The sequence below is a fragment of the Ochlerotatus camptorhynchus genome, unplaced genomic scaffold (genome assembly GCF_037179485.1).
Source record: "Ochlerotatus camptorhynchus isolate MF236.1 unplaced genomic scaffold, CSIRO-AGI_Acam_v1.1 ptg000082l, whole genome shotgun sequence".
Classification (NCBI taxonomy): Eukaryota; Metazoa; Arthropoda; class Insecta; order Diptera; family Culicidae; genus Ochlerotatus; species Ochlerotatus camptorhynchus.
The window spans coordinates 4,145,659-4,173,206 of record NW_027040572.1 but is presented as its reverse complement, the minus strand read 5'-3'; the positions used below and the strand labels follow the sequence as shown (position 1 = coordinate 4,173,206).

The 27,548-nt window shown below is 40.0% G+C and overlaps 2 protein-coding genes across 4 annotated transcripts in view; one reads left to right on the top strand and one right to left on the bottom strand.

Annotated features, from left to right (window-relative positions):
* The window catches only part of Usp47 (ubiquitin specific protease 47), a 69,085-nt gene that overhangs the window by 2,405 nt on the left and 39,132 nt on the right, over positions 1–27,548 (top strand). The window contains exons 1-2 of one of the 3 annotated variants that reach the window (XM_065217966.1): positions 26,133–26,594; positions 27,241–27,456. The exons of 1 other annotated variant lie outside the window; for it this stretch is intronic. In XM_065217966.1, the coding sequence (XP_065074038.1) occupies positions 27,259–27,456 (198 nt within the window). In that variant the 5' untranslated portion in view covers positions 26,133–26,594; positions 27,241–27,258. Of the gene's footprint in view, positions 1–26,132; positions 26,595–27,240; positions 27,457–27,548 lie in introns of those variants that run through there. One more of the 3 variants, XM_065217965.1, reaches the window with a different exon arrangement.
* The window catches only part of LOC135698125 (triokinase/FMN cyclase-like), a 54,726-nt gene continuing 51,367 nt past the window's right edge, over positions 24,190–27,548 (bottom strand). Inside the window, exon 2 of the mRNA XM_065218010.1 lies at positions 24,190–24,202. The gene's annotated coding sequence lies outside the window, so the exon portion shown is untranslated. The remainder of the gene's footprint in view (positions 24,203–27,548) is intronic.

Here is a 27,548-nt window from a genome sequence, read left to right as displayed (position 1 = left end):
AGCACTCTCTATGACCATCCATCAAGTTGATGAAAGAAGTAAAAAGCAACTGGTGAATGTCGTCTTCGGTGTTGATCTTTCACCGATCTGGTTATTTCCGACAATCACGACACTCAGCTGTGCTCGTTTTGAAGCAGTTGCTGTTGGGTGAGTGAGCCCAACAGCTTCCGTTTCATTTTGCCAGCTTTGTTTGTAACTCACACTGTCTCGCGTGCCGTGACGAACTTGGAATGCGTAGGCATTGTTTTCATTTTCTTCAGTCGTTTCGCTTTTTCTCATCATCGTACTGCAGAAGTCTTCACTGTTTTAGTTGTGCTTTACATCATCAGCACCGCAGCGAGTGTTATGTTTTGCCTGTGAGCAGCGACCATTGCTGGTGATTGTTGTTTGCCATGGCTCTATCTCTCGCTGTGTGACGAAACGTCATGTCAGCGATAGTCGGTTGATGATTTGACGAGTGTCGAGTGAGTGTCATTACACTTTGCATCACTGGTTAAAATTTCGCTACGGTCATTGGTCCACGGCGAAAGAAAAAGAAAAAAGTAAGGTGGTGGATAATAGAGTCAGCTGGAAGAACGTTCCGTTTGAACCATTTTGACACATTGAAACCGGAGGATGGTGAAGGATTTCGGAACTTCAAAATTAAATATTAAGGGAACACGCATACCGAGCCATACGATTATAGAGAAGTTCTCAAAACTTCATTGTGGTTCCCATATTTTTAACGGAGTTCCCAGACCATCAAAGAAGATCCCAAAACGTGCAAAATTTCTCTGAAGTTTCCAAAACATTTCCGAAGTTTAAATTTCCCCAAACTTTCTAACATATCTTCGAAATTCCCAGAACTTCTTGGAACACCTGAGAAGTTCTGAAAACTTCAGAAAAATTTTGCACGTTTTGGGAACTTCTTAGTAGTTCTTAGAACTTTTCCAGTTTCTAGAGATCTCGAAGTTTGTTTATTATTAATTTAGTTGATAAGGCTCAATCGAATTAACTTTACAGAGCCGAGGATTTTTGTTTACTATACAATACATCTTAAAACTATAGTCAAATGGTACAACACAATAAACAGTTTATCTTCCGCTATCCAATAAGCCTCCTCCATCAGAACGGGAACCGCTTCCAGTGGTTTCATTGTAAGGCAGTATCGCCAGGGCAGGGCGCTTCCATTGCAGCACTGGACGTAAAACGTGGTCAGCACTCACACACTCATCACGAAACGGTTGCTTTCCAAAGTCGACGACGTATCGACCGAAAGAACTGCTGATGGAGAACAATGAGGAGAACCACACAATGTTTGCTGCCGAGTAAACAGACGATCGCGACACATATTGAGAGTGGTCTGCTTCTGCCGACAGCCGAGTGAACACTAGATCCCGAAGTGCAGTGCCTGTAATTTCTCCGGAATTCTCGACTTTTCTAGAATGCTGACGAAACTCTGGAGAAGTTACAAATTTCAAAGCTATTGGACTCCCGCAGAATTGTTGGGAACTCCAGAGATGTCAAGAAATTCGTGACGTTCTCATATCTTTTAGTAAGTTCTTATGTCCGTTGGACTTTCCTGAATAGGTAAAACTTGTAAAAACCTGGAAAATCAGGGAATTCCATTTATGATCTGGAAACTCAGGGAATCTCAGAAATTTTATTTTTGTAGAAACTGTTGAACTTTAGATTCACGTGTTAAATTTTAATCAGTAAGCTCCATTTATTATTTTGATTTCCTATATGTATGTGTGTCACTCCAACCCGGTTTCAGAAAAACCAGTGGCGTCCCGTAACCTCACTCTTTACCTGTGCACCAACTTCCAAAACCAGATTTAATGCCATATTCATACTCGAATCGGTCGAAAAATACACTTAATCTTTTAGTTTACTCGATATCTATCCATTGAAGGCAATATTTTGATAATTGTTTATGTTTTGAGAATTGGTGCATAGGCAGATTGAGGTTAAGGAAACGTAACTGAAAAAAACGCCTGGGAAATGAGGGAATATCAGGACATTTATTTATTATCATTGAGTCGACACCATGCTGAAGTATAGAGGAGTTCTCTTAAGTTTTCAGGACCTCCCTGAAGTTTGTAGGACTTCCCCAAAGTTTTAGGACACCTCTGCACTTCGTATGACTTCCCTGAAGTTCTTAGGACTCTCCTGAAGTTCGTAGGACTCCCGCGAAGTTTGCAGGACTTTGATCGTAGGACTGTCTGAAGTTCGCATGGGTACCGTGAAGTTCATTGGACTTCCTTGAAGTTTGCAGGATTACCATGAAGTTCGCAGAACTTTCCAAAGGTTCACAGAATTTCCCTAGTTCATAGGACAGGCAGGCAGAATTTTCTTGAAGTTCGTAGGACTTCCGTGAAATTTGCAGGACTTCCCTGAAGTTCGCAGGGGTTCCGTGAAATACGTAGGACTTTCTGGAAGCTTGTAGGATTTCCCTAAAGTTTGTAGGACTTCCATGAAGTTCGTATGACTTCCCTAAAGTTTGCAGACCTTCCCTAAATTTTACGCCTGAAGTTCGTAAGGCTACCCTGAAATTCCCAAGGCTTCGATCGTAGGACTGTTCTGAAATACGTAGGGCTTCTGTGCAAGTTCGTAGGACTTCCTTAAAGCTCGTTGAATTTACCTGAAGTTCGTAGGATTTCCATGAAGTTCGTAGGACTTTAATGACGTTTTCAGAACTTCCCTTAAGTTCACAGAACTTCCCTAAAGTTTTTTTTTCGTTTGGTTTGTTTTTTTCCTTCGATCTTGTTTTCCGTGCTGAGCACCAATGCTACCGACGTGCCAGGAAGGCAGCTCCCACACCTGGACCCTACCTATCGACCCATCAACTCATGAACCGGGGACCAACGGCTTTACTTCCCATCCGAAGGAAGACGTGATCAGAGATGTTATGCCTCAGAACATCCCGGCGGCGCCGACTGGGATTGAACCCAGGCCTGCTGGGGTGAGAGGTAATCACGCTTACCACTACACCACCGGCACCGTTAATTTCCCCAAAATTCGCAGAATTAGTCCTTAAGTTCACAGAACATGCCTTCAGTTCACAGAACTTCCTTAAAGTTCACAGAATGTCCCCAGAGTTCACAGAATTTTCCCAAACTTTGCAGAACTTCCCTTAAGGTAACATAACTTGCCTTAAGTTCAAAGAACTTGTATTTCACAGAACTTGCCTTAAGTTCACAGAACGTGCCTTAAATTCACAGAACTTGCCTTAACTTCACAGAACTTGCCTTAACTTCACAGAACTTGCCTTAAGTTCACAGAACTTGTTTTAAGTTCACAGAACTTGCCTTAACTTCACAGAACTTGCCTTACGTTCACAGAACTTACCTTAAGTTCACAAAACTTACCTTAAGTTCGTAAAACTTACCTTACAGAACTTAACCTTACTTACCTACACAGTTTTCTGAAGTTCGTAGAGCTTCCGTGAAGTTCGTAGGACTTCCCTGTAGCTCGTAGTATTTGCCTAAAGCTAGTATGACTTTCATGAAGTTCTCAGAACTTCTCCAAAGTTCACAAAACTTCCCTGAGGTTTGCAGGAGCTCCCTAAATATCATTGGGCATCCCTGAAAATCGTTTGACTTTCCTGAAATTCGTAGGAATTCCTTGAAGCTCTTAGGGACTTCGCCGAAAACCTTTGGATTTTTCTGAAATTCACAGAATATCCCTGAGGTTCTTTGGACATCGTTTCTTTGAAGTTCGCAGAACGTCTCTGAAGTTCACATTATTGTTTACTAAACGTCTCTTACATTCGCAAAACATCCTTTCGCAGATCTCTTCCGGGAAGAAATCTAAAAATCCAGAGAATCCAGGAAATCCAAACTGTACACAGTTCGAAAAAGTAGTGTAAATTTCTGTCTCTATGATGCACATAAATGGAGCGTCACATATCATACAAATTCACATCACAGATCGTGTAAATTTATGAGTCATTTAATGAAATATTCTTAATATTGTATGCAACCATTCATCTTTGTAAGCAATATTTCTTGCAAGTTGCTAGTTTACATGAAAAGGAAGTTTACATGCTTCAATTTTAGCATGCATGGATATTTACATCACCATTAAAATTCATATTTTTTGGTGTGTAGTTTTAGCACCAAGCATGGTGGCCCCTGAACCAAGAAAATCGGGAGAACCGGCAATCGAAATAACCAGGAATTTGATTGAAACCTTTAAATAATTAATCGAATTCTATTAATGAATTTTCCAAGTCTGATATCTAAAATATTTCTCTTTGAATCTTGAACACTTCTTCAAGCCTGGGATTTTCAACTTTTCCATAGTATAGAATTTCTACAAATTGTGTCTGAGAACTAAAACAATATTAAGTTTAAGAACCTCGAAACTTTTCTTGCCCCAGAATTTAGAAAATTTCTCCATTTCTGCGATATTGAATGCATCTCCTAAATTGAAATCTTACTTTACCGTTACACTTTTCTGAAATTTCCAGTCCTTGAACCGTTTTCTTAGATCAGGTTCTTAATATTTGTTCTCTCGAGGTCTTAGAATCCTGAGACTTTTGTTAATCCTTTATCTTGAATTTCTGTATACGGAATATTGAAAAAAATCAATGTTTGAATTTATTAAATTATTTCTTAGGAACTTATCTCAGGATATCTTTGAAAATTTCTCAAGGATTTCTTTAGAATCATTCCAAAATGTCTTCAGAATTCATTTTTTTTCAGGATTCCCCTCAATAATTTTATGATTCTTTCCGAAATTTCCTAGAAATTTGTTTTTTAGAAAGAACAGTCTCAGTCTCTCCCAGAAAAAAAAAATCAAGTAATACATTCTACATTTAATGCCTCTCAGTAATTTTCTTTACAATGCGCTTGGAATTTACTTTGGAAATCTCTTAATATGTCACTAAGAATTCAGAAAAGCATTCATGGAGTTCACCTCAGAATTCTATGGAAATTTTCCCCGGAATTTCTTTGAAAATCTTCTGAATGTCCTTGGATTTTTCTTGAAATTCTTCTTAGAACTTCTTTGGACAGTTCTTGAGATTCTCCTGGAATAGTATCTAGAGTTTCTTTGTAAATATGCTCTAAATTTCCTGGCCATCTCTCCCGGAAACTTTTTGAAATTCTTTAAAAATTCTTACGAATTGTCCCAGGAATTCTCTTGAAGCTTTCTTCAAACTAGCTTGAAAATCTGTAAATCATTTCCATGGAATTTTTATCCATTTTTTCTTGCAGCAACATTTAAGAGATTTTCTGCCGTAGGCGATCATTAGGTGTAGTTTCTGGATTGTAGTCATAATTTTCCAGGGATCTCAAAAACATCACAAGGAATTTCAGGGAACCTAAGGAAATTCGAAGGAGGATTCAAAGTGAATTAACCGTACCATTCTTTTTAATACTTGAGTTCCCTTGAGTTCTACTCATAATCCCCATAATACCACTGTGCGAGGAACTGTATCTTTTTGTTTTCTAGGACATGAAAATCTAATCACAAAGGGTGTCCACAGTTAAATTGCATCACTTTAAAAAAGTTGTAACATTTTGTCCTTTGGGTTAATTTTAATGAAATTTTGGGTGAGATGGCCTCAGCGTGTATTGTTTACACTGCGTGCATTGTGAAATTTCTAGTATGTAGTTTTGAAAATGGAGTCGAAGGAACAGCGCGTGCGCAAGAAAATTTTGCACACTCAGCTCAACAACCGATATCGTTTGCACCGAGCTATCGGAAAGATGTTGGGAATCCAACAATCTACCGTTGATCATGTCATAAAACGTTTCGGAGAACGTTTAACTGTCGATCGGAAGCAAGTGAGTGCAAGAAAAAGTGTTCGGTACTGCGTTGAAGATCACAAGTGAGTGATTGCTGCCTTCAAACGCAAACCCAACTGCATCTGACAAAAATGTTTCGTGCAGAAAGCCAAAAAACGAGTAGGACTACGTTCATTCAAGGTTCAGAAAGCACCAAACCGCAATGAACGGCAGAACAGGACAGCTAGAACGCGGCACATAAGCTGAACACACAAATTTTGACAAAACCACACTGCTGTATCATGGACGACGAAACATACGTAAAAGCGGACTTCAAACAAATTCCGGAAAACCAGTATATGACTGCGAAAGACAAGTTCGATGTTTCAGAGTCCCTCAGGAAACAGCAAGTGTCGAAGATCCCCAAGAAGTTCATGATTTGGCAGGCGATTTGTTCGGGCGGAAAATGGAGCAAGCCTTTCGTAACAACTACAACCGTAAATGGCCAAGTCTACATGAATGAGTGCCTGAAGAAACGATTGCTTCCGTTTCTCAAATCACACAACGTTCGTAAATTTTTTTGGCTGGATCTAGCCTCTTGTCACTACTCCAAGGACGTTCTGAACTGGTACAAGACGAATGGGGTCAATTTTGTGCCGAAGGATCTCAATCCCCCAAACACACCGGAGTTGCGGCCGATCGAAAGATACTGGGCTATAATGAAGCACGAACTCCGTACGCATCCTAAAGTTGTCACTACGGAGCAGGAAATGTTGAAATTATGGTTGAAAGCAGAAAAAATGTCGATTCAAATGTTCAAACCCTTATGGGTGGAATTGGGTTCTTTAATTTTGAAAAATGTGTCGGTTTTTATACATCATCTTAAAAAGCTTCGTTTTCTGAGCACAGCGATATTTTTTTCAAACTTTCATATTTTTTTTCACACTTTCATCTCGATTTTTAAATCAAGATTTATAGCAAAATAATAACTTCACTGTTTGACACTAAACTAACAAACTGACAGCTCGCTCCCATACAAAGTGACACCGAGGGCAGGGCTGGTAGCGAGTCACTTTTTAGTGACTTGGTCACTTTTTTCAAGTCAGTCACTAAAAAGTCTCTTTTTTCAAGGCCAAGTCCTAAAGTCACTATTTCTTGTAATAAGTCACTATTTCCAACTTTTTTAACGTGAATTTATTTCAAGATTGAATATTCTTTGTGTTGTGACGTTTAATCGTCTTTCTCTATATACAGGATATCTACTCATTTTTCTGGATAAAATTACCTGAGTTTTCCTAGTATGTAAGTCCAAGATCTAAAAATATTCAATGTCTTGAAGTTTCGTATTCCATGTACAAGTTCAAGATATTGAAAATATTCAAAGTGCCAGAATTAAGTAAAAAAATAAATGTTTTATTTCAAGTTCTTAATTAACTTCATGAGAGATTAGAGATCTTCAATGTAGTCCTATTAACTTTACAACAAATGTATGAACTTTGGAGAAGTTCTGAGGAATTTCAGAGAACTTCATAGGTGTCAAGCGAACTTGAGAAATTGAGAAAACTTGAGGGTATTGTGCAAATTTTTAAGAAGTTTTAAGAACCTCAGAAAAGCTATTTAGATTAAAACTCTATATTCGTAAATTTAGATAAATTCAAGAGTTCCGTGATGTGCTGAAGAACAAATCGAGAACCCTTAAGATGTTCCGCAAATTTCAGGGAGGTACAGAGACCTTCAGATAATTTATGAACAGAAGACACAGAAGTTCAGAGAATTTCAGGGAAATTTAAAGGTGTTTACGAGAATGCTATTTATTTCCGAGCAGAACCAAGATCTTCAATAGAACTACGAGCTTTATGGAAGCTTCGAGAACATCAAGACAGGTCAGAGAATCAAAGGGCAGTTCAAATAATTTCAAGGAAATATTAGAAACCTTAAAGAAGTTTCGAGAAACTCAGTGAATTTCCGAAAACTTCAACAAAGCTTTGAGAGAATTCCTGGAAATTTTATTAACATCCGTAAAACGTGAGAGTATTTTTAGGGTGTGGAGATTTCAAGAACTTAAAAAAAATGCGAAATTTAGCTTATTTGATTAGAGAAAATTAACGAAGTTCCATTAATAAGAAGCGAGAACTTTTAGCAACCAGCGATATCTTCAAGAAATTCCAGAGAACTAAATTTAGATATTTTAAGATAGTTTAATGATATTCAGCGAACTTCCGAGTACTTCGAGGACGATCAGATAGCTTCAGAATAATCCCATTAACTAAAGCAAATTTGCAGCACTTACAATGAGTTCCGTGGAATTATTGGGTATTCCAAGAATTCTATGATTGATTCTAAAACGTCAGAAGCGTCAGGGAATTATGAATATATATCAGAAAATTCGCTGGATTATTAATCAAATTTAGAGAACTTCAGTTAAGCATAGATAAGTTCAGGGAAAAGCGAGTGTTAATAATGGTTATAATACTCAAGGAACATTTTCGAAACCTCAAGGCAAATTAATTAATTTCAGTAAAGTTGCGGGTTCTTAAAAAATACTGATAAATTCAGGGCAGTCTAGAGAACTTTAAAGAAATTCAGTAATCGTTTAGGCACCTGGAAAGTCTAGACTATTGAAGAAGTTTTAAATTAGTGTCGATAATTTAAGAGAAGTTTTATGAGCTTCAGAAAAATCTTGAGAACTTCAGTGAAAATCGTAGAGCTATATGAATTATTTCATTCTAATTCCATGAAAATTGCGGGAGCACAAAAGTTCCATAAATTTAGAAAAAACTTTGAAAATTTCACAGAATGTCTACAGAAAAAAAAAACATTATTATTTTTTTATTTTTTTACTGAAGACTAATCCACTGTGAATCTTTAAAGTTCAAAGTGCGAATGAAAATAACGAGAGAAATGAAATGGTTGTATTTTAAAATTCATTATTTTATTTAAATTTTCCTTTGTAAGATATTTTTAAATTCTTTGTGACTTCCAGGTACTTCATTAAACAAAACATTTCCTAAGCATTCCCGGTTTTCCAGATTTTTGAAGTTAGTAGACTAATACCGTGGGTTTGGTTATCAACTTTCTATTGAATCTTTCGCTTTAAAGGTTCATATCGTACATAAAGGGTGTCCACGATGAAATTGCCACACACAAAATTGATTCGCAAAATTCGAGTCTTCATCCGATTGCCATCAAATTTTCAGGGATTGAGAAATAACTATTAAACTTCATTTTACCATTTTACTCTTCTGCACAACCTGTGAATCAACCGTTTTTTTGCATGTAAACCCATACTTTCTTCAGTTCCTCGACTGTCTTCACTACCTTAGGTCGTTTAAGAAGGTGCTGCTTCATAATCGCCCAGTACTTCTCGATGGGGCGGAGCTCCGGAGTGTTGGGAGGGTTGAACATTTTCGGCACGAAATTGACCTTATTGTCCGCATACCACTTCAGCACGTCCTTGGAGTAGTGGCATGAGGCCAAATCCGGCCAGAAGATTGTTGGAACGTTGTGGGCCTTCAGGAGAGGAAGCAGCCGCTTCTGGAGGCACTCTTTTATGTACACCTGTCCGTTCATCGTGTCCTGGGTCACGAAAGGTGCACTCCGCTTCCCGCACGTGCAGATGGCTTGCCAAACCAGGAATTTCTTCGCAAATTTGGACATCTTCTGAGTGCGGACATGCTCCGGAACGCTGAACTTATCCTTGGCCGTGAAAAACAGGTTGCCGGGGATCTGTTTGAAGTCGGCCTTCACATATGTTTCGTCGTCCATGATGCAGCATTCAACTTTCGTCAGCATGTTGAGGTACAACTTCCTGGCACGGGTTTTGGCGGACTTGTTCTGCTTCTCGTCGCGATTAGGGGCCTTTTGTACCTTGAACGTTCGAAGCCCAGCCTTAGTTTTGGCCTTCTGGACAAAACTTCGGCTTAGGTGCAGCTTCTTAGCCACATCCCTAACGGAGGCGTTCGGATTTCGGTTGAAGGCCCCAACTACGCGGTTGTGATTTTTGGTGTTGTACGGAATACTTTTTCCTTCACTTCTGTACTTCCGATCGGTGGTCAACCGTTCCTCGAACCGCTTAATCACTCGCGACACCGTGGAATTCGCGATTCCCATCGTTTTAGCGATGGCACGATGCGAGAGATCCTTGTTCTCGTGATGAATGCGCAAGATTTTATCACGCACGAGCTGTTCTTTCGACTCCATTTCCGCGAGTTTTGATCACAGGACTTTAAAACTTGCAGGATGTAAATAATGCACTATGAACTAAATCCACCCAAATTTTCATTAAATTCTACCCAACGGTTAAAAAGTTAGAGCAATTTCATAGTGTGGCAATTTCATCGTGGACACCCTTTAAGTGTTTATGAGGTGATAATTGAATAGTTAAGGCTAAAACATCAAACATTTATTTGATACGCCGGTAGGCGAACCAGCCTAAGGCTGAAAGCCTCCTAAATAAAGCTAAAAAAAAAAAAAAAGCTATTTGATACGCCATCTCTTAGGTAACTTTTTAGTCACTATTTTTACAACAATAAGTCACTTATTTGTTCAACATGGTCACAAAAGTCACTATTTCTGACAGCAGTGATCGCTACCAGCCCTGCGAGGGGCGCTAATAAGGTGATTTTTGCAAATGTAATCTTTCATATATAAAATAGTTCTAGTGTACCAAAATTGATGAAATTTTGGGTTTGGGTTCCATTTTTAATGCAGATTACGAATATGCATTTACCTCAATACCCTTAAAGAACCCAATTAGGAAGAAAGTTCGGGCATTTGGATTTGGTGAAGAAATAGAGTGAAATAAATATACGTAAACCAAGCTTATATGTATAATATTAAATTCCCTGAAAATTTCATGACAATCAGTTGAGAGACTTATTTTTGGCGAGTCTTCTAAGTGATGCAATTTAACTGTGGACACCCTTATTTTGTGGTCCTTTGAGTTAAATTTTCGAATATACTTATACCCATCACATTTTTAAGGTAAAGAGAACTATAATTTGGATTATAATTCACGATTTGAGCATTTAAAGCTGAACAATGCATTTGGTCGAAGACAACAAATCAAGAAGACTGGCAACTCTTCCATTTTCTCAAACGAACGCTATGAGACAGGTACAATCGCGTCATCTGCCGCTTAAAGGTAAATGCTTCGAACGAATTGGATAGCAAAGATTACATCCTCAGAAAAAAGGTTTGTGTATTTGCTCATTTTTCTATGCGTTGCTTCCAACTTCACTCAAGCGCAGCGCTATTGTATCTCAATGACGTTTATATAAGGTCTGGGCCAAAGGGCTTATTGGTGTTAGTGAAATGTGCAAATGTTTAGTGGTGTTCGTATTTTATTGCAATGTTTATCTTTTTACACGAAACAGCTGTTGGCAGTGACGTATTTCTATCTGTTCTCAGTATGTTGGCAGTGACGTATTTCTATCTGTTCGGAGATGTTAAGCAATGTTTACAACATTTTTGCTTCTAACACCAGCAAGCTGCCTGTTGGCCCAGACCTTATATAAATGTCATTGATTGTATCTGTCGCTTGGATTCTGGCAAAGTTGCCAGTCTTCTTGATATGATGTCTTCGGTTTTACTTAAGTTTTGAAGTGTCCGTATAATTGTGGATACAGACCTTACATTCACCATAGGCGATCTGAAAAATTGCACGAGGTTTCTATCAAAATTGGAAGTGTGACACGACCATTCAATCATTATGATGGATTTTAGCCCAAGAAGTGTCAATGGATTAATACTTATGGTGAAACTGTCCTGAAATATCCCCTTGGGGTGTAAATCTTGAACCCATCCCTCCTAACAATCGATGCATGACTTCAGATAACACGTTTCTATCTGCTATTCAACGGATCTGCGTGTTGTTCTAATCACCATCACCATCCATATGCTTCAAGCACTTTCCAATCTTTCCCGTTTCGCAAACGGCACAACACCACAGGTCATAAGAGCCGTTCTACCGTGAATGCTATTTTTAAAGAGCTACGAGGGCCATTTCGGCTTCTACGCAGTCCAACGAGCAGTCCGTGTGTGCTACCCACTGCTGTTAATGGTCCGCTATTTTGTTGTATGTTTTTCGTCGTATATGTACGTATATCGCGCATTCTTACCATTCCGTCACCAGCCACCGCAGTCTACAATAGTATAATAGTGATTGTGTGTGACCCTCCTCTTCGTCCCTCCTCTCGACGGACGCCGCATACGATAACGGCGCAACGCGCGGCGGTGATAGTGACATTCAGCGAAGTTGATGCGCCTTGGAAAAGTGTCGGTCGCCTGCTTAGGCATCAGAGTGATGCTGTTGTTGTCATCGGAAGCAAACCTTTTGACGTAAAGTCGTCTACCTTCTGTTCATTTCATCTCGACGAAAACGAACCAACCAACCGGCATCGAAATGCACACGGAAAACTCGGGTTGGCGTTTTGTTTACTCGGAATGAACGAATTTAAAGAATTACTAATGGGATCCGTGTGGTAGTTGTTGATTGGATTAATCACTTTCTGGTGTGAAATTGTGAGGAAAAAAAGTATTTGGTACCCACCGACTTTGGAAAGTGATCCAAAACTGAAGAGGATTTTTATTTCTGAATAACGACTGCAAGCCGCAAGGCAAATAACAAGTCTCGCGTAACATTTGAAAAGGGCCTATGTCCAAAATGTAAACAAACCGATTTTTGATACCATTCTGTAGCACTGGTAATGAGCTACCAGTCGTATAGGAATGTTCCGCATTATCGATAAAAATCATTAAAAATAGCTTGATTTTAAAAACGGCCGATCCACCAAATTTTTCCAATCATTCATGCTAAAACGGCCTAACCTCGGGCCTAACATATATTTTTTTCGTTCGATGAGGTTCCATTCATAAGCCTAGCGACGTAGAAGGGCCGATGATTGAAAAATTTCAAATCAAAGCTAAGCCCTACTGCTTGAGGCAGGGCCGATGATTTATTTGACGTTAAGAAAAGGCTTAGCAAAGGGCCTACAATTTATGATGACAAGCACAACGGCTTAACAAAAAGGGCCTAACCATTTAAAGATTCACAAAAAGGCTTATTACTGTGATATTAAATTTTTATCGATTTTCATGTATTTTTGAAAACGTTTCGCATGTTTTGGATGTTGTGTACTGAGATATAGTTACTATTGTTATTGTGAACAATATAAATGCTTAAAATACTTCAATCTATTTATATAGGAATTAAATACTGGCGGAAAAATTTACAATTCATTTTCTGGATTGTTTACATTTTGGACATAGGCCCTTTTCAAATGTTACGCGAGAAGTGTGGGATGGGATGGAATCGACAACAGGTGTGTGTATGTGTCACTCTGTGTCTTGGTGGTTCCAGAATATGACTGCGGCAGCTGACTTTAATAATTTTATTTTTAAATCCTGGTTCTATATCGTCATGGAAATGCACTTTTCGACCGATCATGTAGATTCGATAAATTTAAGCAAAATTGGTCACCAGCTGTGTCTGACCTAGTATTTGCAATCGGATCATTTAATTGGGCAAACGCCAGTCTTTATTTTCATTATGCACAAGACAAAACACCCACAGAGAGTATTTATCACGGCAGAGAGTTGCGATGTCCCATCTCATCAACACGCAAGCCTTGATCATTAATCTTGCTGCCGCGGGGAGGCGTTATTCTCAAACATTATGGATATTTACCCAAACAAACATCAATCGTTCAAAGCATCTTAAACAGAAACAGCAAACAATGTTGGTCGAAGTAGGATGGCAAACGGGATGTAAGGGGGCAGAACCTGGCGGTGGAAAACATTCTCGTTCTTTTCATGATGAATGGGTGGTCGATGGATTGGCGGCGGCATGATGATACAATAGTCGGTGATTGGTGAAAGTGTAGAAAAGAAGAGTGACTTTTTTGGATCTAGGTAAAGACCTGGTAAACACAGCATTGGTTGGAGCAAATGGCGCGTGACTGATTCATAGAATGAAAAATCTACGTACTTCCAATCTCTCTACATCTAGCTTGAACAGTTAAAGCCATTTGAGGCATCTTACGTGCCGATCATAACAAGAAGGCCAAAGCAATTGTATTTTTATTATATTGTGTGAGGTTGATTGCCGGCGCCGGTGGTGTAGTGGTAATCCTGAGTGCTTTCTCACCCAATGGGTCTGGGTTCAATCCCAGCCGAGGTCGGTGGGGTTTTTCTGAGGCATAAAAATCTCTGGTTACGTCTTCCTTTGGAAGGGAAGTAAAGCCGTTGGTCCCGGCCCATGTGTGTTGAATGGGTGCGATATCCTACGCAGGTGTGGAAGCTGCCTTCCTAAACATTCGATTGCCGTCAATGGATGGCAATTGATGTCCGTCGGTGATTGGCACTAGATTGCGGAACAGATACTGACGTTAAATAAAGGAATGAAGGATACAAGGCTGATAGCAGGTCACTAGTGATTTTCTTTAAATTTAGACACTAATGTCACTTTTTACGACCAATGTTGAGAGTAAAGAATTTAACTTTGAAAACTCACATTAAATCACAGCTTGATTTGGTAAAAAAATATGTTAGAAAGAGTCATTAAACATCCGTGTGTATAGTCTAATAAAACAAGAAGAGTTGCGAACAGGCGGAAACGTTAACTGTCCAAGTGGGTTCTTTAGGCTGTGTGCCATTTGGTGAATTTCGTGAAACTTCGAAAATAAATTAAAATGTTCGAAAATCCCTCTGTAGTTGATCGGTTGATTTTCGAGAAGGTGTTTGTCAAAACTAATTTCTTATCCGTCAAAAATAAGTCTGGTGGAATAGCAGGGTTATTTACAAATTTCCCATCTGTCAAACTTAAGTAAAAATTCACCAAATAAAACACAGGTAAATGTATATTCGTAATCTGCATTACAAATCGAAACGAAATCCAAAATTTTATTAATTTGAAGCACTGTAACTATTTTAATTAAGTGCGATTACATCTGCAAAAATCACCAGCGCCTCTCGGTGCACAGCAAAAAATAAATTTTAATATTACATCCAAGAGGATACACTTCAATCATGTCGAAAATCTCATGTAATTTTTATGGCCACAAATATAAACAAATGCAGTGAAAGCAGCGTAATGTCAGTTCATGCACTGTATTAATGATAATTTGGTCCTTTTTGATAAGTAATATTACACCATATATTTGACACGATTGAAGTGCATCCACTTTGATGTGATATCAAAATTTATTTTTTGTTGTGTGGTACTTTGTATGGCAAGCTGCCAATTTGTTAGTTTTGTGTCAAAAAGTGAAGTGATCAATATCGATGTGTTCAGTTTTCAGATGCTGTAAATTTAAGAACCCAGTTGATATAGACGGAATTACTAATATATTGATTTTTTTTTCTCAGACGTCATTTCTATTGAAAGCGATGTTTTTGAGTTATGATTTGTCGGAAAATATCGAATACGCCATTTTGAAATTCTTTGCGAGATTCAAAATGGCAGCAAAATGTGAATGATTGACTTTTTTTTCAATTAGCTTATGTCAGGGTGACCATCCAACCGGGAAAACCGGGAAATCCGAGAAAAAAAACCGGGAATTCGGATTTGCCGGGAAAAATGCGGGAAAACCCAAATCGAACAGGGGAAAGATAATGTATAGATAATGTACATTGTATACTCATCCTAAGTAACAATTTTAGTTTTATCATATCAATTTTTTTTTAAATAAACAAAATTTTATTTTCTTTTTTTTACACTTCTGTTTACACTTTTCATATTATTCTTTCACTGTGGTAAAGTATTAAAATTTCTCAAAATTACAAAACAAATCTATTCTTTTCTTTCACTTGTTGGAGCATGTGGAGCTACCAAGATAGCTGACAGAGTATTTTTTTTAAATTTCTTTTATTTATTTATTTATTTATTTATCACCGTCTTCGACTAGTCGTACAGACTGAATTATTTTACTTATAAACTAGAAATTACTAATAATCCTAGTTCTAAAAACGTTTTTAGTCAAGTTAAAATTGATTTCGTCACAGACAACATTGAACAAGCGAAGACACGAATCAAAAAGGTTGTTGTAGCCGTAGTTTGTTCTGTGGTATTCGACTGCTATTAAAGCTGAGCTCCGAAACCGTCGAGGAGGAATGTTGAGCGGGATCTGTGCGAGAAGTTCAGGGCAATCTATAGATCCTCCAATGACATAGAAAATAAATAGCCGCTGCATCGTTACTCGTCTGACAGATAGTGGTTCCAATCCTATGAGCTTGCATCGGTCAGAATAAGGAGGAAGATTGGTCGGATCGTTCCAAGGAAGTTGTCTCAGTGCAAACCGTAAGAACCTTTTCTGCACCCGTTCAATCGTGAGTACATGAGCTACATAATAAGGGGACCAAACCGGAGCAGCGTACTAGAATGCTACGAACCAACGAGCAAAAGAGAGTTTTTAAAGCGTGGATGTCGGTGAACTCGGAAGCGTGGCGACGGATGAATCCCAGCACAGAAAAAGCTTTGGCAGTGGTAATGCTCACGTGTTTGTTGAATCTGAGCCTCGAATCGATGGTAACGCCAAGGTCACAGATGGACGACACACGTTCCAATGATGCAGTTTCCATTCTGTATTGATGAAGAATGGGGTTATTGCAGCGACCGAAGGTAATAACTTTGCACTTCGTGTTATTGACCCGCATGCCGTTATCGCCACACCATACCAGTATAGTATCAATATCTTCTTGTAGGGCAATACAATCTGGAAGAGCAGTTATGACATGATACATTTTTAGGTCATCAGCGAATGAAAGCTTAAACGAGGCACCTTACGCGAGAACGATCGGGGTATGAATCTGGTTGGAACTTGTTCGGAACGGAAAGGTCCAAAGTGGTCCTTTCCTCCGGGCCGTCGAACGGAACTGGCTCTCCAGCGGTCAATCGCTCACGGAAGGCCTGTCGGCGTGATCTGGCCGAACACCTCGATCGAGCGTTCTTAATAGGAAAACTTAACGGTTTTTATTTTATCTTGTTCAACTGTTCTTCTTTAAGGTTACTTGGCAAGTGGCGGAAGAAGTTTTTGTGCTACTCGCCGTTCCCTTTCTCTGTACTCTTATCTTCCATTGAACTCCAATTGTTGGCTCATCACCTATCCCAGCAGTTGGTAGTAAACTGTGGTACTGTATAATGTACTAAAACTAGGGTTGTCAAATTGGAAATTACAGAAATACATCAACAAATGTTACAAACGGTAACACCCTTTCGATTGAGAAAATGCAGTGACTTGGGAATCCTCTTTTTTCGTCCAGCATATCGAGGCCCAAGGTAGCTGTTAATCTTTCCCGTACTACACGCTTTACATCACCATATTTCCCTAGCATCAATACTAGATCGCTATCCGGGACTTCTTGTGGTCGTAAACTCTCACGTACTGAACAGTTCCCCCCGCAGGCGACATGTGTACCTCGACTGATTTTCCATCGGCATAATGGGATCCGTGTCCAGCGCTTTCGCAAAGGTCGCAATTTCGTCCATTGACGGTTTTTTACAGTAAGCTGTGAAGCTAAATCTAACAGTCAATTTTATTTCCACCGACATCTCCAGTTGTTTGCTTCCAACGGGATAACGACAAAAGCGAATGAACTTCACACAATGAGCAAGCATCGTAACAATAGGTGCAATCGAATAACAGGTAATCGCGTGACCCGGGCCGAAAAAAAACACACAGTTTCCTGTGTCGACAGCACAGAGAGCACTGCATCACAGAACAGAAGGAGAAGTGCAAACAAATCGGTGAATCAAAAAGTGTTCGTTTTTCTGCTCAACAAGCGATGTGTTGTGGTAGCGTTCCACACGGGCTTTCTATGTGCACTCACATTATCATAGCATGCTGCCTATCTGAACTGCAGGCAGAAGATGCCTTCTACCGCTAGGTGCGCTAGTGTTCGCAAATGACAAGTGGAGCCACTTTCTGATCCAAAGTTCCACTCCTGTGACTGCATGATTGACTATAACAAACAATTCTAGATAGAGCTGGAATTAGGGCTTAACAGCCTTTGTAAACAATGACTTCTCTCGTTGATTTCTTGGAATTTAAGGCATGCCTACACGAACCAACGTATCCATCGAGTAGCAGAAGCCTTCTCCTACTCGATGGTGATATCGATTTGCCAGGGAGAGCTATGACTTTTGAGAAATCGTCGAAAGAAATCATTGTTTACAAAAGCTGCTACGCCCTAATTCCAGTTCTATCTAGAATTATGCAAAAAATCGTGCAAAACGGAGAAGGTCGAGCCTGAAATTCGATTTTCATTTGATACTAGCTGAGTATGTCCGGCCTTGCTCAGGATTCAATATTAGCTTGAGTTTATGCGCCGATTCAAAAAAGTATGCTATATTTTTCTTATTCATTTTTACGGGAGCCCTCCCTTACAGTGGGGGGGGGGGGGTCTCGAACCACCATAAGAACCTTTCCCGCCGCAAAAACTCCTGTATTTTAATTTTCGCGCCGATCGGTTCAGTAGTTTCCGAGTCTATAACGATCAGACAGACACACAGAAATTATTTTTTATATATATAGATTTGGCCTGGAAATGCTCCATACTTACTTTTGATGTATTTTCCGTTTAGTTTGCGTACATGCATTCAACGTTTTAAAACTATCCACCCAGCTTGATTTGTGCTCACAAATCGTTCATAGTGTCAAACCCGGAAATCAAACTACGTATAAAGCACCGTCCGCTAACCACCCCGCGAAAATAAACCCCACTAAGTCGCAGCGAAAAGTGGTTTTCCATTGCACAAGCATTTTCCTATTTCTTCCCCCCCCTTTGCGCTCCGATCATGACTGCCTACACGGCGAATGAGAAGGACTCAAATTTGAGTTTAGTTCACTCATAATCGCCAAAAGTGCAGGAACTCAGCGATGAGTTAATTTGCCTCATGTTTTTCCAGGTTTTTCCAGGATTTTCCAGGGAAAAATTCCCGAATTTGAGAAAAGTAAAGATTGGATTCACTCAGTCTATTGGTACTACTCCGAGACTGAATAAATTTTTTGTCAATTTCCTCATTTTCCGGAAGATTTTTTAGGTTTTCCACAGGAAACCATGAGACAAATTTTACTCATCGCTGAGTTCCTGCACTTTTGGCGATTATGAGTGAACTAAACTCAAATTTTGTTGTTCTCATTCGCCGTGTACATTACAGTGCGATTTATCCCACTCAACTGATGCTGCAAAGGTGATTTCTTTTTAAATCCGGAACGTATTTTACATATTAATTAGAATGTTGCTTTTCACCATACAACCGAGGAGATTCTATACCTACCGGTGCGCGGTGGCGCTTATTATTCTAAAGTTACCCACACCTGTATCGCTTACCGGCGTTTAAACAAATAAACACCTTATTCACTGCTACCTAATGCGATTAATACGAATCGCTCTCATTTGCTTTAATTGAGATAATTAAAGAAATTTTCTCTCACTCACCCCTCTCACGAGGAAAAGCGGAAAACCTTGCTAACGACCGTGCTGCACGGCCAATGAGAGTAGCTCAAAATGGAGTCGAATTTAAAACTAACAATTGCATTACTGGAGTTACGTTTGAAAATTTTCTCGCTTTTCCATGAAAAACTACTTTGTGACGAAAATTGAAACATATTTCACTCAGTCTACTAGTATACTCACTGAGTAAAACAACTTCTTGAAATTTTAAGTTGAATTCAACTCAGTTACTGAGCTACTCTCATCGGCCGTGCTATAGTCGTACGATACGAAAATAATATGCGTTCTGTTCTCTCGCAACAACCTACTCATCGTTCGGTGTGAGATTGAGAGCCTATAGATTCGTTCAGGAAGGTTGGCGTAAAATAAGCAATTTTGTGGCAAAGCTGCAAGTGTTGTCTTTGCACCTAATTTGTGCTAGTTTCGTGGTGGCAACGACGACGATGGCCGTGGTGGTGGTTCTATTTTTGCCCGCAGTCGGAAAAGGGTTGTTTTGGTTACGTTGCGTTGCACAGTAGAGTACAGACAAGAGTAAGAACTGCAGTAAACGAACTGTCAATGAAAGCACGTGCATTCTGGCGATAGGTTTATGAATAGCCATTCCTCAATGAATTATTAGATCCGGATGTGGATGGTGTAGGCAGTTTGGGTACACAGGAAGGACGGTGGGGAGAAGAGTCACACTCGGCAATTGAATCGTGAAATGCGAGAGATTTTTTGGCAACGATGCATATTTTTTGTCGGCTTGAATGTTCTAGTTTTGTGTTTCTGGTTATAGATCTGAATGTAGTTGGTTGAAAAGTTCAATCATAACTATCATTAACTAAGTTGTTGACAGTCACTGCCCGTAGCATAATAGACTCCCGTGATCTAGATAACATTTAAAACGTATTTTTCATAAAATAGGTGTTTTATGAAAATCACGTTTTGCACGGAAACGAGGATATGGATGAGGAGGTGTATTTCGCCAGAAAGTGTAAAGGTGAAACAATAATAATATTTCAAGCATGAACAAGTATTTAAATTTTTATAGTCTCCAAAGTGCCAAAAATATTGAAAACGTCTTAAAATCGCCAAAATTACTAGGTGAACCAACTCATGGCAGAATGAAAGGAAAAAACAACACTTTTGTCTTAAAAGCACTAAAATTTCGCTTATTTCAAAGGCCAGAAAAACGAAATCACCTGAAAATCGCAAAATTTGTCAAACTTTTAAAGTCAAAATTACGTTGAAACGTCAAAATCCCTTTGAAAAACACCAAAATAAATGTAAAGTAAATTATTAAATTGTGTTTCTAAAGATGAATAAACGCCAAAATACCTTTACTAAGACCTTTACGGTCAGTCGGGGCTACGCCTCTCGGTCACGCGCTTTTGTGTGTCGTGTCTCGTTTGATACCTTTTGTTGTTGACGTTGAAAAAAAAATCGAAAGGTGGCAAAACAATTGGATTTAACTTCCCAAATGAAAGTGCGAAGCCCTCCATGAGCGATATTGCCAATTTTGTGAAGGCACTGGATATTCGGATCTCGTGGAAATGAAAGCTACGTACCGGATTACGTTGGAAAAGGCCATATGTATTATGTTTAAATCGGAATCAATGCAGTATACATTGCTGCATAACCCGGAGCAATTGATTTTCTGTTATGCTGATGGAAAGGCAGTTTAGGTTTGCATGTTGTCTGCGGGGGACGACGTTTAATACGTTCTTCAACCAGGGTGTCCCGGATCGTGATATGGCGTTTGTGCTGGGGACATACAGAAAGGTTAACCGTGTCGTCTGGGCGTTTTCTGCTGAGTTGGGCCTTAACATGCACACAGGAGTGCGAGGTTTTTATATGGACGTAGAGAAGGAAATTCCATCTCAAGAATAAAAAAAAAAACGGTCTACGTAGTTAATGAACAGCTCCTAACATATAAACACTTTGAATGTTGAAATTATTGAAAAATGACATCTTCATGATTTTTTTTTTATTTCTAATATGAACATCTAAATCATAAACGAATCGACTAACTAATCGATGTGACTAATTGCCATGTGAACCGGATATTCTAGCTTCTCCAAATAGTCTTGTAGTTCAGTTGATTTGTTCTACTAGATCAACCAATACTGTACTAATGTCTGTAGTATCGAAATATGTCCAAGAAGATTCATAGTGTCTATGAGGATCAGGGCTGACCTAATATGTCCATTAAGATGTGATATTTCGATACTACAGTCTTTTTTGATCAAATTATCTGAACTGCAAGATGATTTGGAGAACCTAGAACATCTGGTATACATGGAAATCGCGCATTATACACATAGGCACTATGAAACTGTTAGGACATATTTCGATGCTGCAGACATTATCCCAGTCATGGTCAATCTAGTAGAATAAATCATCTGAACCCCAGGACGACTTGGAGAGCCTAGAGCATCTGCTATACATGGCAATAGGTCATGCTATATCATGACAATAGGCAATAGGTCATGATCCACATAGACATCTGATTGAACATATTTCGATACTACAGCCATTATTCCAGTCTTGGTTGATCTAGTAGAACAAATCGACTGATGTGCTGGACAATTTGAAGAACCTAGAATCTTCGGTATACATGGTAATAAGTCGTGCATGATCCACAAAGTCACATATATCCGATTCGTTTATGATTTGACAACGAAAATAGAATAGGAATTTTAAAAATATCATGGAAATGTTTCACATGACCGTTGGACAGACCCCAAGAAATATCCGTGTAAATTCGGAACCGTTAATCCGACGTGACCAACAAGTATATCTTAAGAAACTCTGATAATTTTTAGATTATTTGTAGGGTGTTTGGTTTGAACCGGTAACAAATTGAGAAAACTGACGTCTGAATTGACCAGGGTAGCCAGCGAACCGGGAAAACCGTTAAAACTAGGAAATAACCAGGAATTTGACAAGAAGCCGGGAATTGACGGGAGAACCGGGAAAAATCAAACCTTAACATATTCGATATGAATTACAGCTTAAACTTAATCAAGCAAACATATGTTTCTTCACTCAAAAATGGTTTATTCAGTTCTTAATTATCTTAAACCTTTGAAATTATGGAAAACTCTCCTCGCAAATCTTTTGGAATTCTCCTCAGAATACCTTGGAATTCTGAGCTGAATTTTCGTGAAACATTCTTAAGAATTAAATTTAAATTTTTCAGCATTTTTCTTTATTTACCTCAGAACACGAATCTTTCGGCATTTTTCCCGGATCTTGCTTAAAGGTGTCTTGTGAATCTTCCTCAGTATTCCTTTGAAATTATTATCAGAAAACCCTTTAAATTATGTTTATATTTCTTTTTAAATTCATCTTAAAATTTATCTGCTATCCTCCTCTCAATCCGCATACAATTCTCTTCAGAATCACCGAGGAATTCTCCTTGAAGTTCTCCCCACAACTCTGTTGTAATTCTTCTAAGAGTTCGTCAGGACTTAATCTCAGAATTAATTTAGGATTCTTGTCATAGCTCCGTTAAATATTTTTCTTCAAGTTATTTTCAGAATTTTGAATTTTTAAAATTGTATGAAAAAATCTTCTTAGAATGCTGAACATTTTTTCCAAGACCACACAATTTTCCAGCGACTGTATTTATCCAAATACATACATACATACATACATACATTTATTTGTACAACATCACATTTAAGATAAGACATAATCAACAATAGTACGCCACAATACTCGGTTTGCGGCTGCCGCTCTCCATCCTCGGTCATGCCCAATGCTCGCTAGATCACCCCCTTCCTGGTCCGCCCATCGTGCTCTATGCGCTCCACGTCTTCTTGTGCCAAACGGATCAGTAGCGAACACCAACTTTGCAGGGTTGTTGTCCGGCATTCTTGCAACATGCCCTGCCCACCGCATCCTTCCGGCTTTGGCCACCTTCTGGATGCTGGGTTCGCCGTAGAGTGCATCGAGTTCGTGGTTCATTCTTCGCTGCCACTCGCCGTTCTCCTACACAGCAAAAAATAAATTTTAATATTACATCCAAGAGGATGCACGTCAATCATGTCGAAAATCTCATGTAATTTTTATGGTCACAACAATAAACAAATGCAGTAAAAGCAGCGTAATGTCAGTTCATGCACTGTATTAATGATAATTTTACCCTTTTTGGCAAGTAATATTACACCATATTTTCGACACGATTGAAGTGCATCCACTTTGATGTGATATTAAAATTATTTTTTTGCTGTGTACACACCGCCGAAGATCGTTCTTAGCACACGTCGCTCGAAAACTTCGAATGCTTGCAGGTCCTCCTCGAGCATAGTCCATGTCTCATGTCCATAGAGGACCACCGGTCTTATTAGCGTTCTGTACATGGTACATTTGGTGCGGGGGTGAATATTTTTGACCGTGGTTTCTTCTGGAGCCCGTAGTAGGCACGACTTCCACTGATGATGCGCCTTCGTATTTCACGACTCACATTGTTGTCAGCCGTCAGTAAGGATCCAAGGTAAACGAATTCCTCCACTGCCTCGAAAGTTTCTTCCGCAGTTTGACCATCACCAGGTAGTGGTCAGAGTCGATGTTAGCGCCACGATAGGTCCTGACGTCGATAATGTCGGAGAAGTGCCGTCCATCAATCAGATCGTGGCTGATTTGCGATTCCGTCTGCTGTGGTGATCTCCAGGTGTAACGATAGGGGAGGCTGTGTTGGAAGAAGGTGCTACGTATGGGCATGTTCTTGGAGGCGGCGAAATCGATGAGTCGCAGGCCGTTCCCGTTCGTCAGCTGGTGGGCGCTGAACTTTCCAATCGTCGGTCTGAATTCCTCCTCCTGGCCTACCTGAGCGTTTAGGTCTTCTATGATGATCTTGACGTCGTGGCTTGGGCAGCGATCGTACCCGCAGTCGAGCTGCGCGTAAAATGCGTCCTTGTCATCATCAGTGCTTCCGCAGTGAGGGCTGTGCACGTTGATTATGCTAAAGTTGAAGAATCGGCCTTTGATCCTCAACCTGCACAATCTTTCGTCGATCGGCCACCAACCGATCCCGCGCTTCTGCAACTCTGGTAGATAGTATGATTACCTCTAAACGTTCGTTGGATCCTGTCTAACACCTCCTGCAGCGCTACGATGCCGAATCCGTGGTCCTTCAGTAGATTGGCGAGTATTCGGGTGCTCCCGATGAAATTGAGAGATCGACAGTTCCACGTGCCGAGTTTCCAATCGCAAGTCCTATTTCGTCGCTGGGGTCGTTGCCATTGGTCTCGGTTCGTATTCCTCTGTTGCTGATTTTCCGTTGCAATGCTTTTTTTACGGCTGGCTCGCAGGGCCGGACACCAACCCCCTAACTTTCCGGAGGACCAGGGTGCACAGTTGTGCTTAGAGTCCTTTACTGGCACTCGGTCGTAGATTAGCCGCCCCTAACATAGGGAACAGACGCTGATGTGAGCCGCTCCTCCTGGAGAACAGACGCTCAGGCTTGCCAAATGGCATATTCTAAGACTCTAAACATAGGGGAAATGGCTCTAATGTTGGCCTATGGATCTAAGATTGGGCCCATCGCTAAAAATCTGCTATTTATCAATTTTATCTAGATGAACGCGTCATTGCGACGGTACTAATGGATATTTTTGGCCCGCTATTGAAAATTTAGTCGATTGCTGAATTTATGTATGGGCCTCAATAAGGGGCATTTAGGCCGACGTTACATCCATTTCCCCTATGTCCTCAGAATCATAAATTTTAAAATTATTTTTATGATTCAATTTGTTTTTAAAATTTGTATTAGAACAGATCACGATACTTTAAAAAGAATCTTGCTCCATATCAAGTTCAAGATTTTTAAAACAATTTCTTAACATAATCTGTCCCTTTGAAATTCGGTATAATGACCCATTCAGCCCGATAGTGTTCGGCTATGCGACCTTCCTCCTTCTATGGATGCTCATGTGGGCTGCAGCTCGCTGCTTGCGGGCAGCCTTTCGATGTGTACTGGAGAACAATGTTCAACGCAACGCGTCGAAAGTACTGCTGCTGATACCGACGACCGGACACCACCGCACACGGTGATTGGACTGAATCCGATCAGCGGTTGAGGGCAGCCTTAATAGCTAGCTGCTTGCGGGGAGCCTTTCGTTGTGTACTAGAGAACATCACCACGCGGTGATTGAATAAACACCGTTTGGTGAGACCGGATGGAATTCACCTTTGAAATCTGTGTAAGGGAAATCGCTATTCGCAAGCAATCGGTGATAATTTTAATTATCATAGCAACAGTTGCACATTCGTGGAATTTTCAATATTGACATTTAGAAAAATGATAAAGTCTTGAGTTTAGCAGATGCGTAGAAATATTTCTGATCGATTGGTGATACAATTATTGTAATTGGTCCAGGGGCAGCTGAATTATTAACGTCAAAATCTTTCATAATTTTGTTACATGTTCCATTTTCGGTTTTCACAAAGTTTACCCCCATATAGAAATCACTGGCGTAGTCATACGTCAAAACAATTATCGTTTAACAATGACGAACACGGAGGATTCACTAGTACTGGGATTCTAAACCCCTATTTCAAAATCATTGATCGGCACTGTATTGTACCACATTTTTCTTTCGTTTTTGGCAGCCCAGCTTTCGTGCGTCTTCCTGGTCCTGTTTGTAATAATTTCAAATTATGAACGCCTGCGCCGATTTAGAATACATGTTCGGTGTGTTTTGCTGTTACCATTCGGTGGTGTCGAATCAAAAATAGAAAATCTCTGTTTTTTCGCTCTTTCTCTATGTTTTTCCTCGTGCACAGTACACAAGACCTGCGAAATGCGGGGAGTGCACGGCTCTGTAGGCCACGAAAACCACTAACGTGACCACTGCTACTCTCACTTTGCGCTCAATTTTCCCTTTTTCTTCGTCGTGAGGTTTGTCCTTGTGCTGGTGCGACGTGTGTGACTCTCCTGGCTGGCACGGAGCGAATCGGCTTGTGCAGCGCAGTTCGCTGAAAATCGTGCGTGCGTGCATAAGGGCCTAACAATCGAGAGACAAATCACCAGACTGAATCTAAAAAAATTATCACGATCGCAAGCGTGACAGGGGAATAGCATAAGAATAAGAAGAAGAAATACGCGAACGTGTGTGCGTGAATCTGTGGTCCATTTTTTGTCTTCTGGTGAAAAAGTGCAATTTTGAAGCGATCGTCGAAAATTTGTGCTAATTGTACGCCTCTTGAAATATCGCACATTTTCTTCCACTTTTTGGGGCCGACGCCGACGCGTGTTACTTGGTGGTGTCGTCGATCTGTTTATTTTAGATGCCACTTGGTGGAAGTCCGACTGTTGCTGATCTTCTCGTGAGCTCTGCCCGGATTACGTCATAGAGCGTATACGAACGGAAGGATCGCTGACTTCTGCTACTGCTGGGGGAATTCAGCTGCTGCCAGCAGCACGCCGTTGTCATGATGGTGCGTTATGGGATGTGCGAGCAAAATACGGAAAATCTATGACCCAAAGAAACGATTAGGAAGTCATTGGGTTGACAAGTGACATTGCGAGTGACGAGTTTGCTTATGGGGAAAACAACCAAATTGGAACATCGTATATTTTCAATAATAAAAGAACCATGTTCCGCTTTTCGATTTCATCTCAGGAATGTGAGCAACTGCTGCCTCCTGTAGTCGTTTGAAAGAATGAGGAATTAAGGAATTATTTCATGTGACGAAAAATGTGTCAAGATGGAGCAAAATATTTCGCTGACTGTTAGTCATACTATTTTTAAAATTGCTAGAATCGAACGCGAGAGAATTTTCATCCACCAGTTTTATGAACCGATAAATTTGTGTTGGTGTGTTGTGCGAGAATCAAAACAAATATCACTGTTACGTGCTTCAGCCCCATCTATCAGGAAAACCACCGAAAACCGTCGCTGTTTTAACCCAATTTTAATTGCAATCTTTTATCTCTCTCTTCCTCTCTCTCTCTCTCTACCGTGGCTTTTCTGTGTAACATGCACTGTGGCTTGTGTGTAACTCGAATGAATGTTATTAAATGTGCACGGCGCCGAAAACAAAAATCACATTCTCGGACAAATTGGTGGAAATCATGCCGCAGACACCCTGACAGTACGCGATGGTATGCCTCGAAGATGAAGAAGCACTTTGTGTCATAAAGGATCCACGACCGGGCGCGCAACAGTGGAAATTCAACTTCAAAATACGAGCCCACAACACGGTCGCCAATCTGTACGAGTTTGTAGCGTCGCAAACCCTCTATCCGGATTTTGAGCTTCTACTTCCCGCCAAGGACAACAGCGAATCGAGTACCGAGGTAAGTGGGCTGTATGCATTTCTACAATGGTTTATGTTGGTCATGCTTGGAATATGTTTTTGTAAAAATTTAAGGGGTCGGTAGGCTTTGTT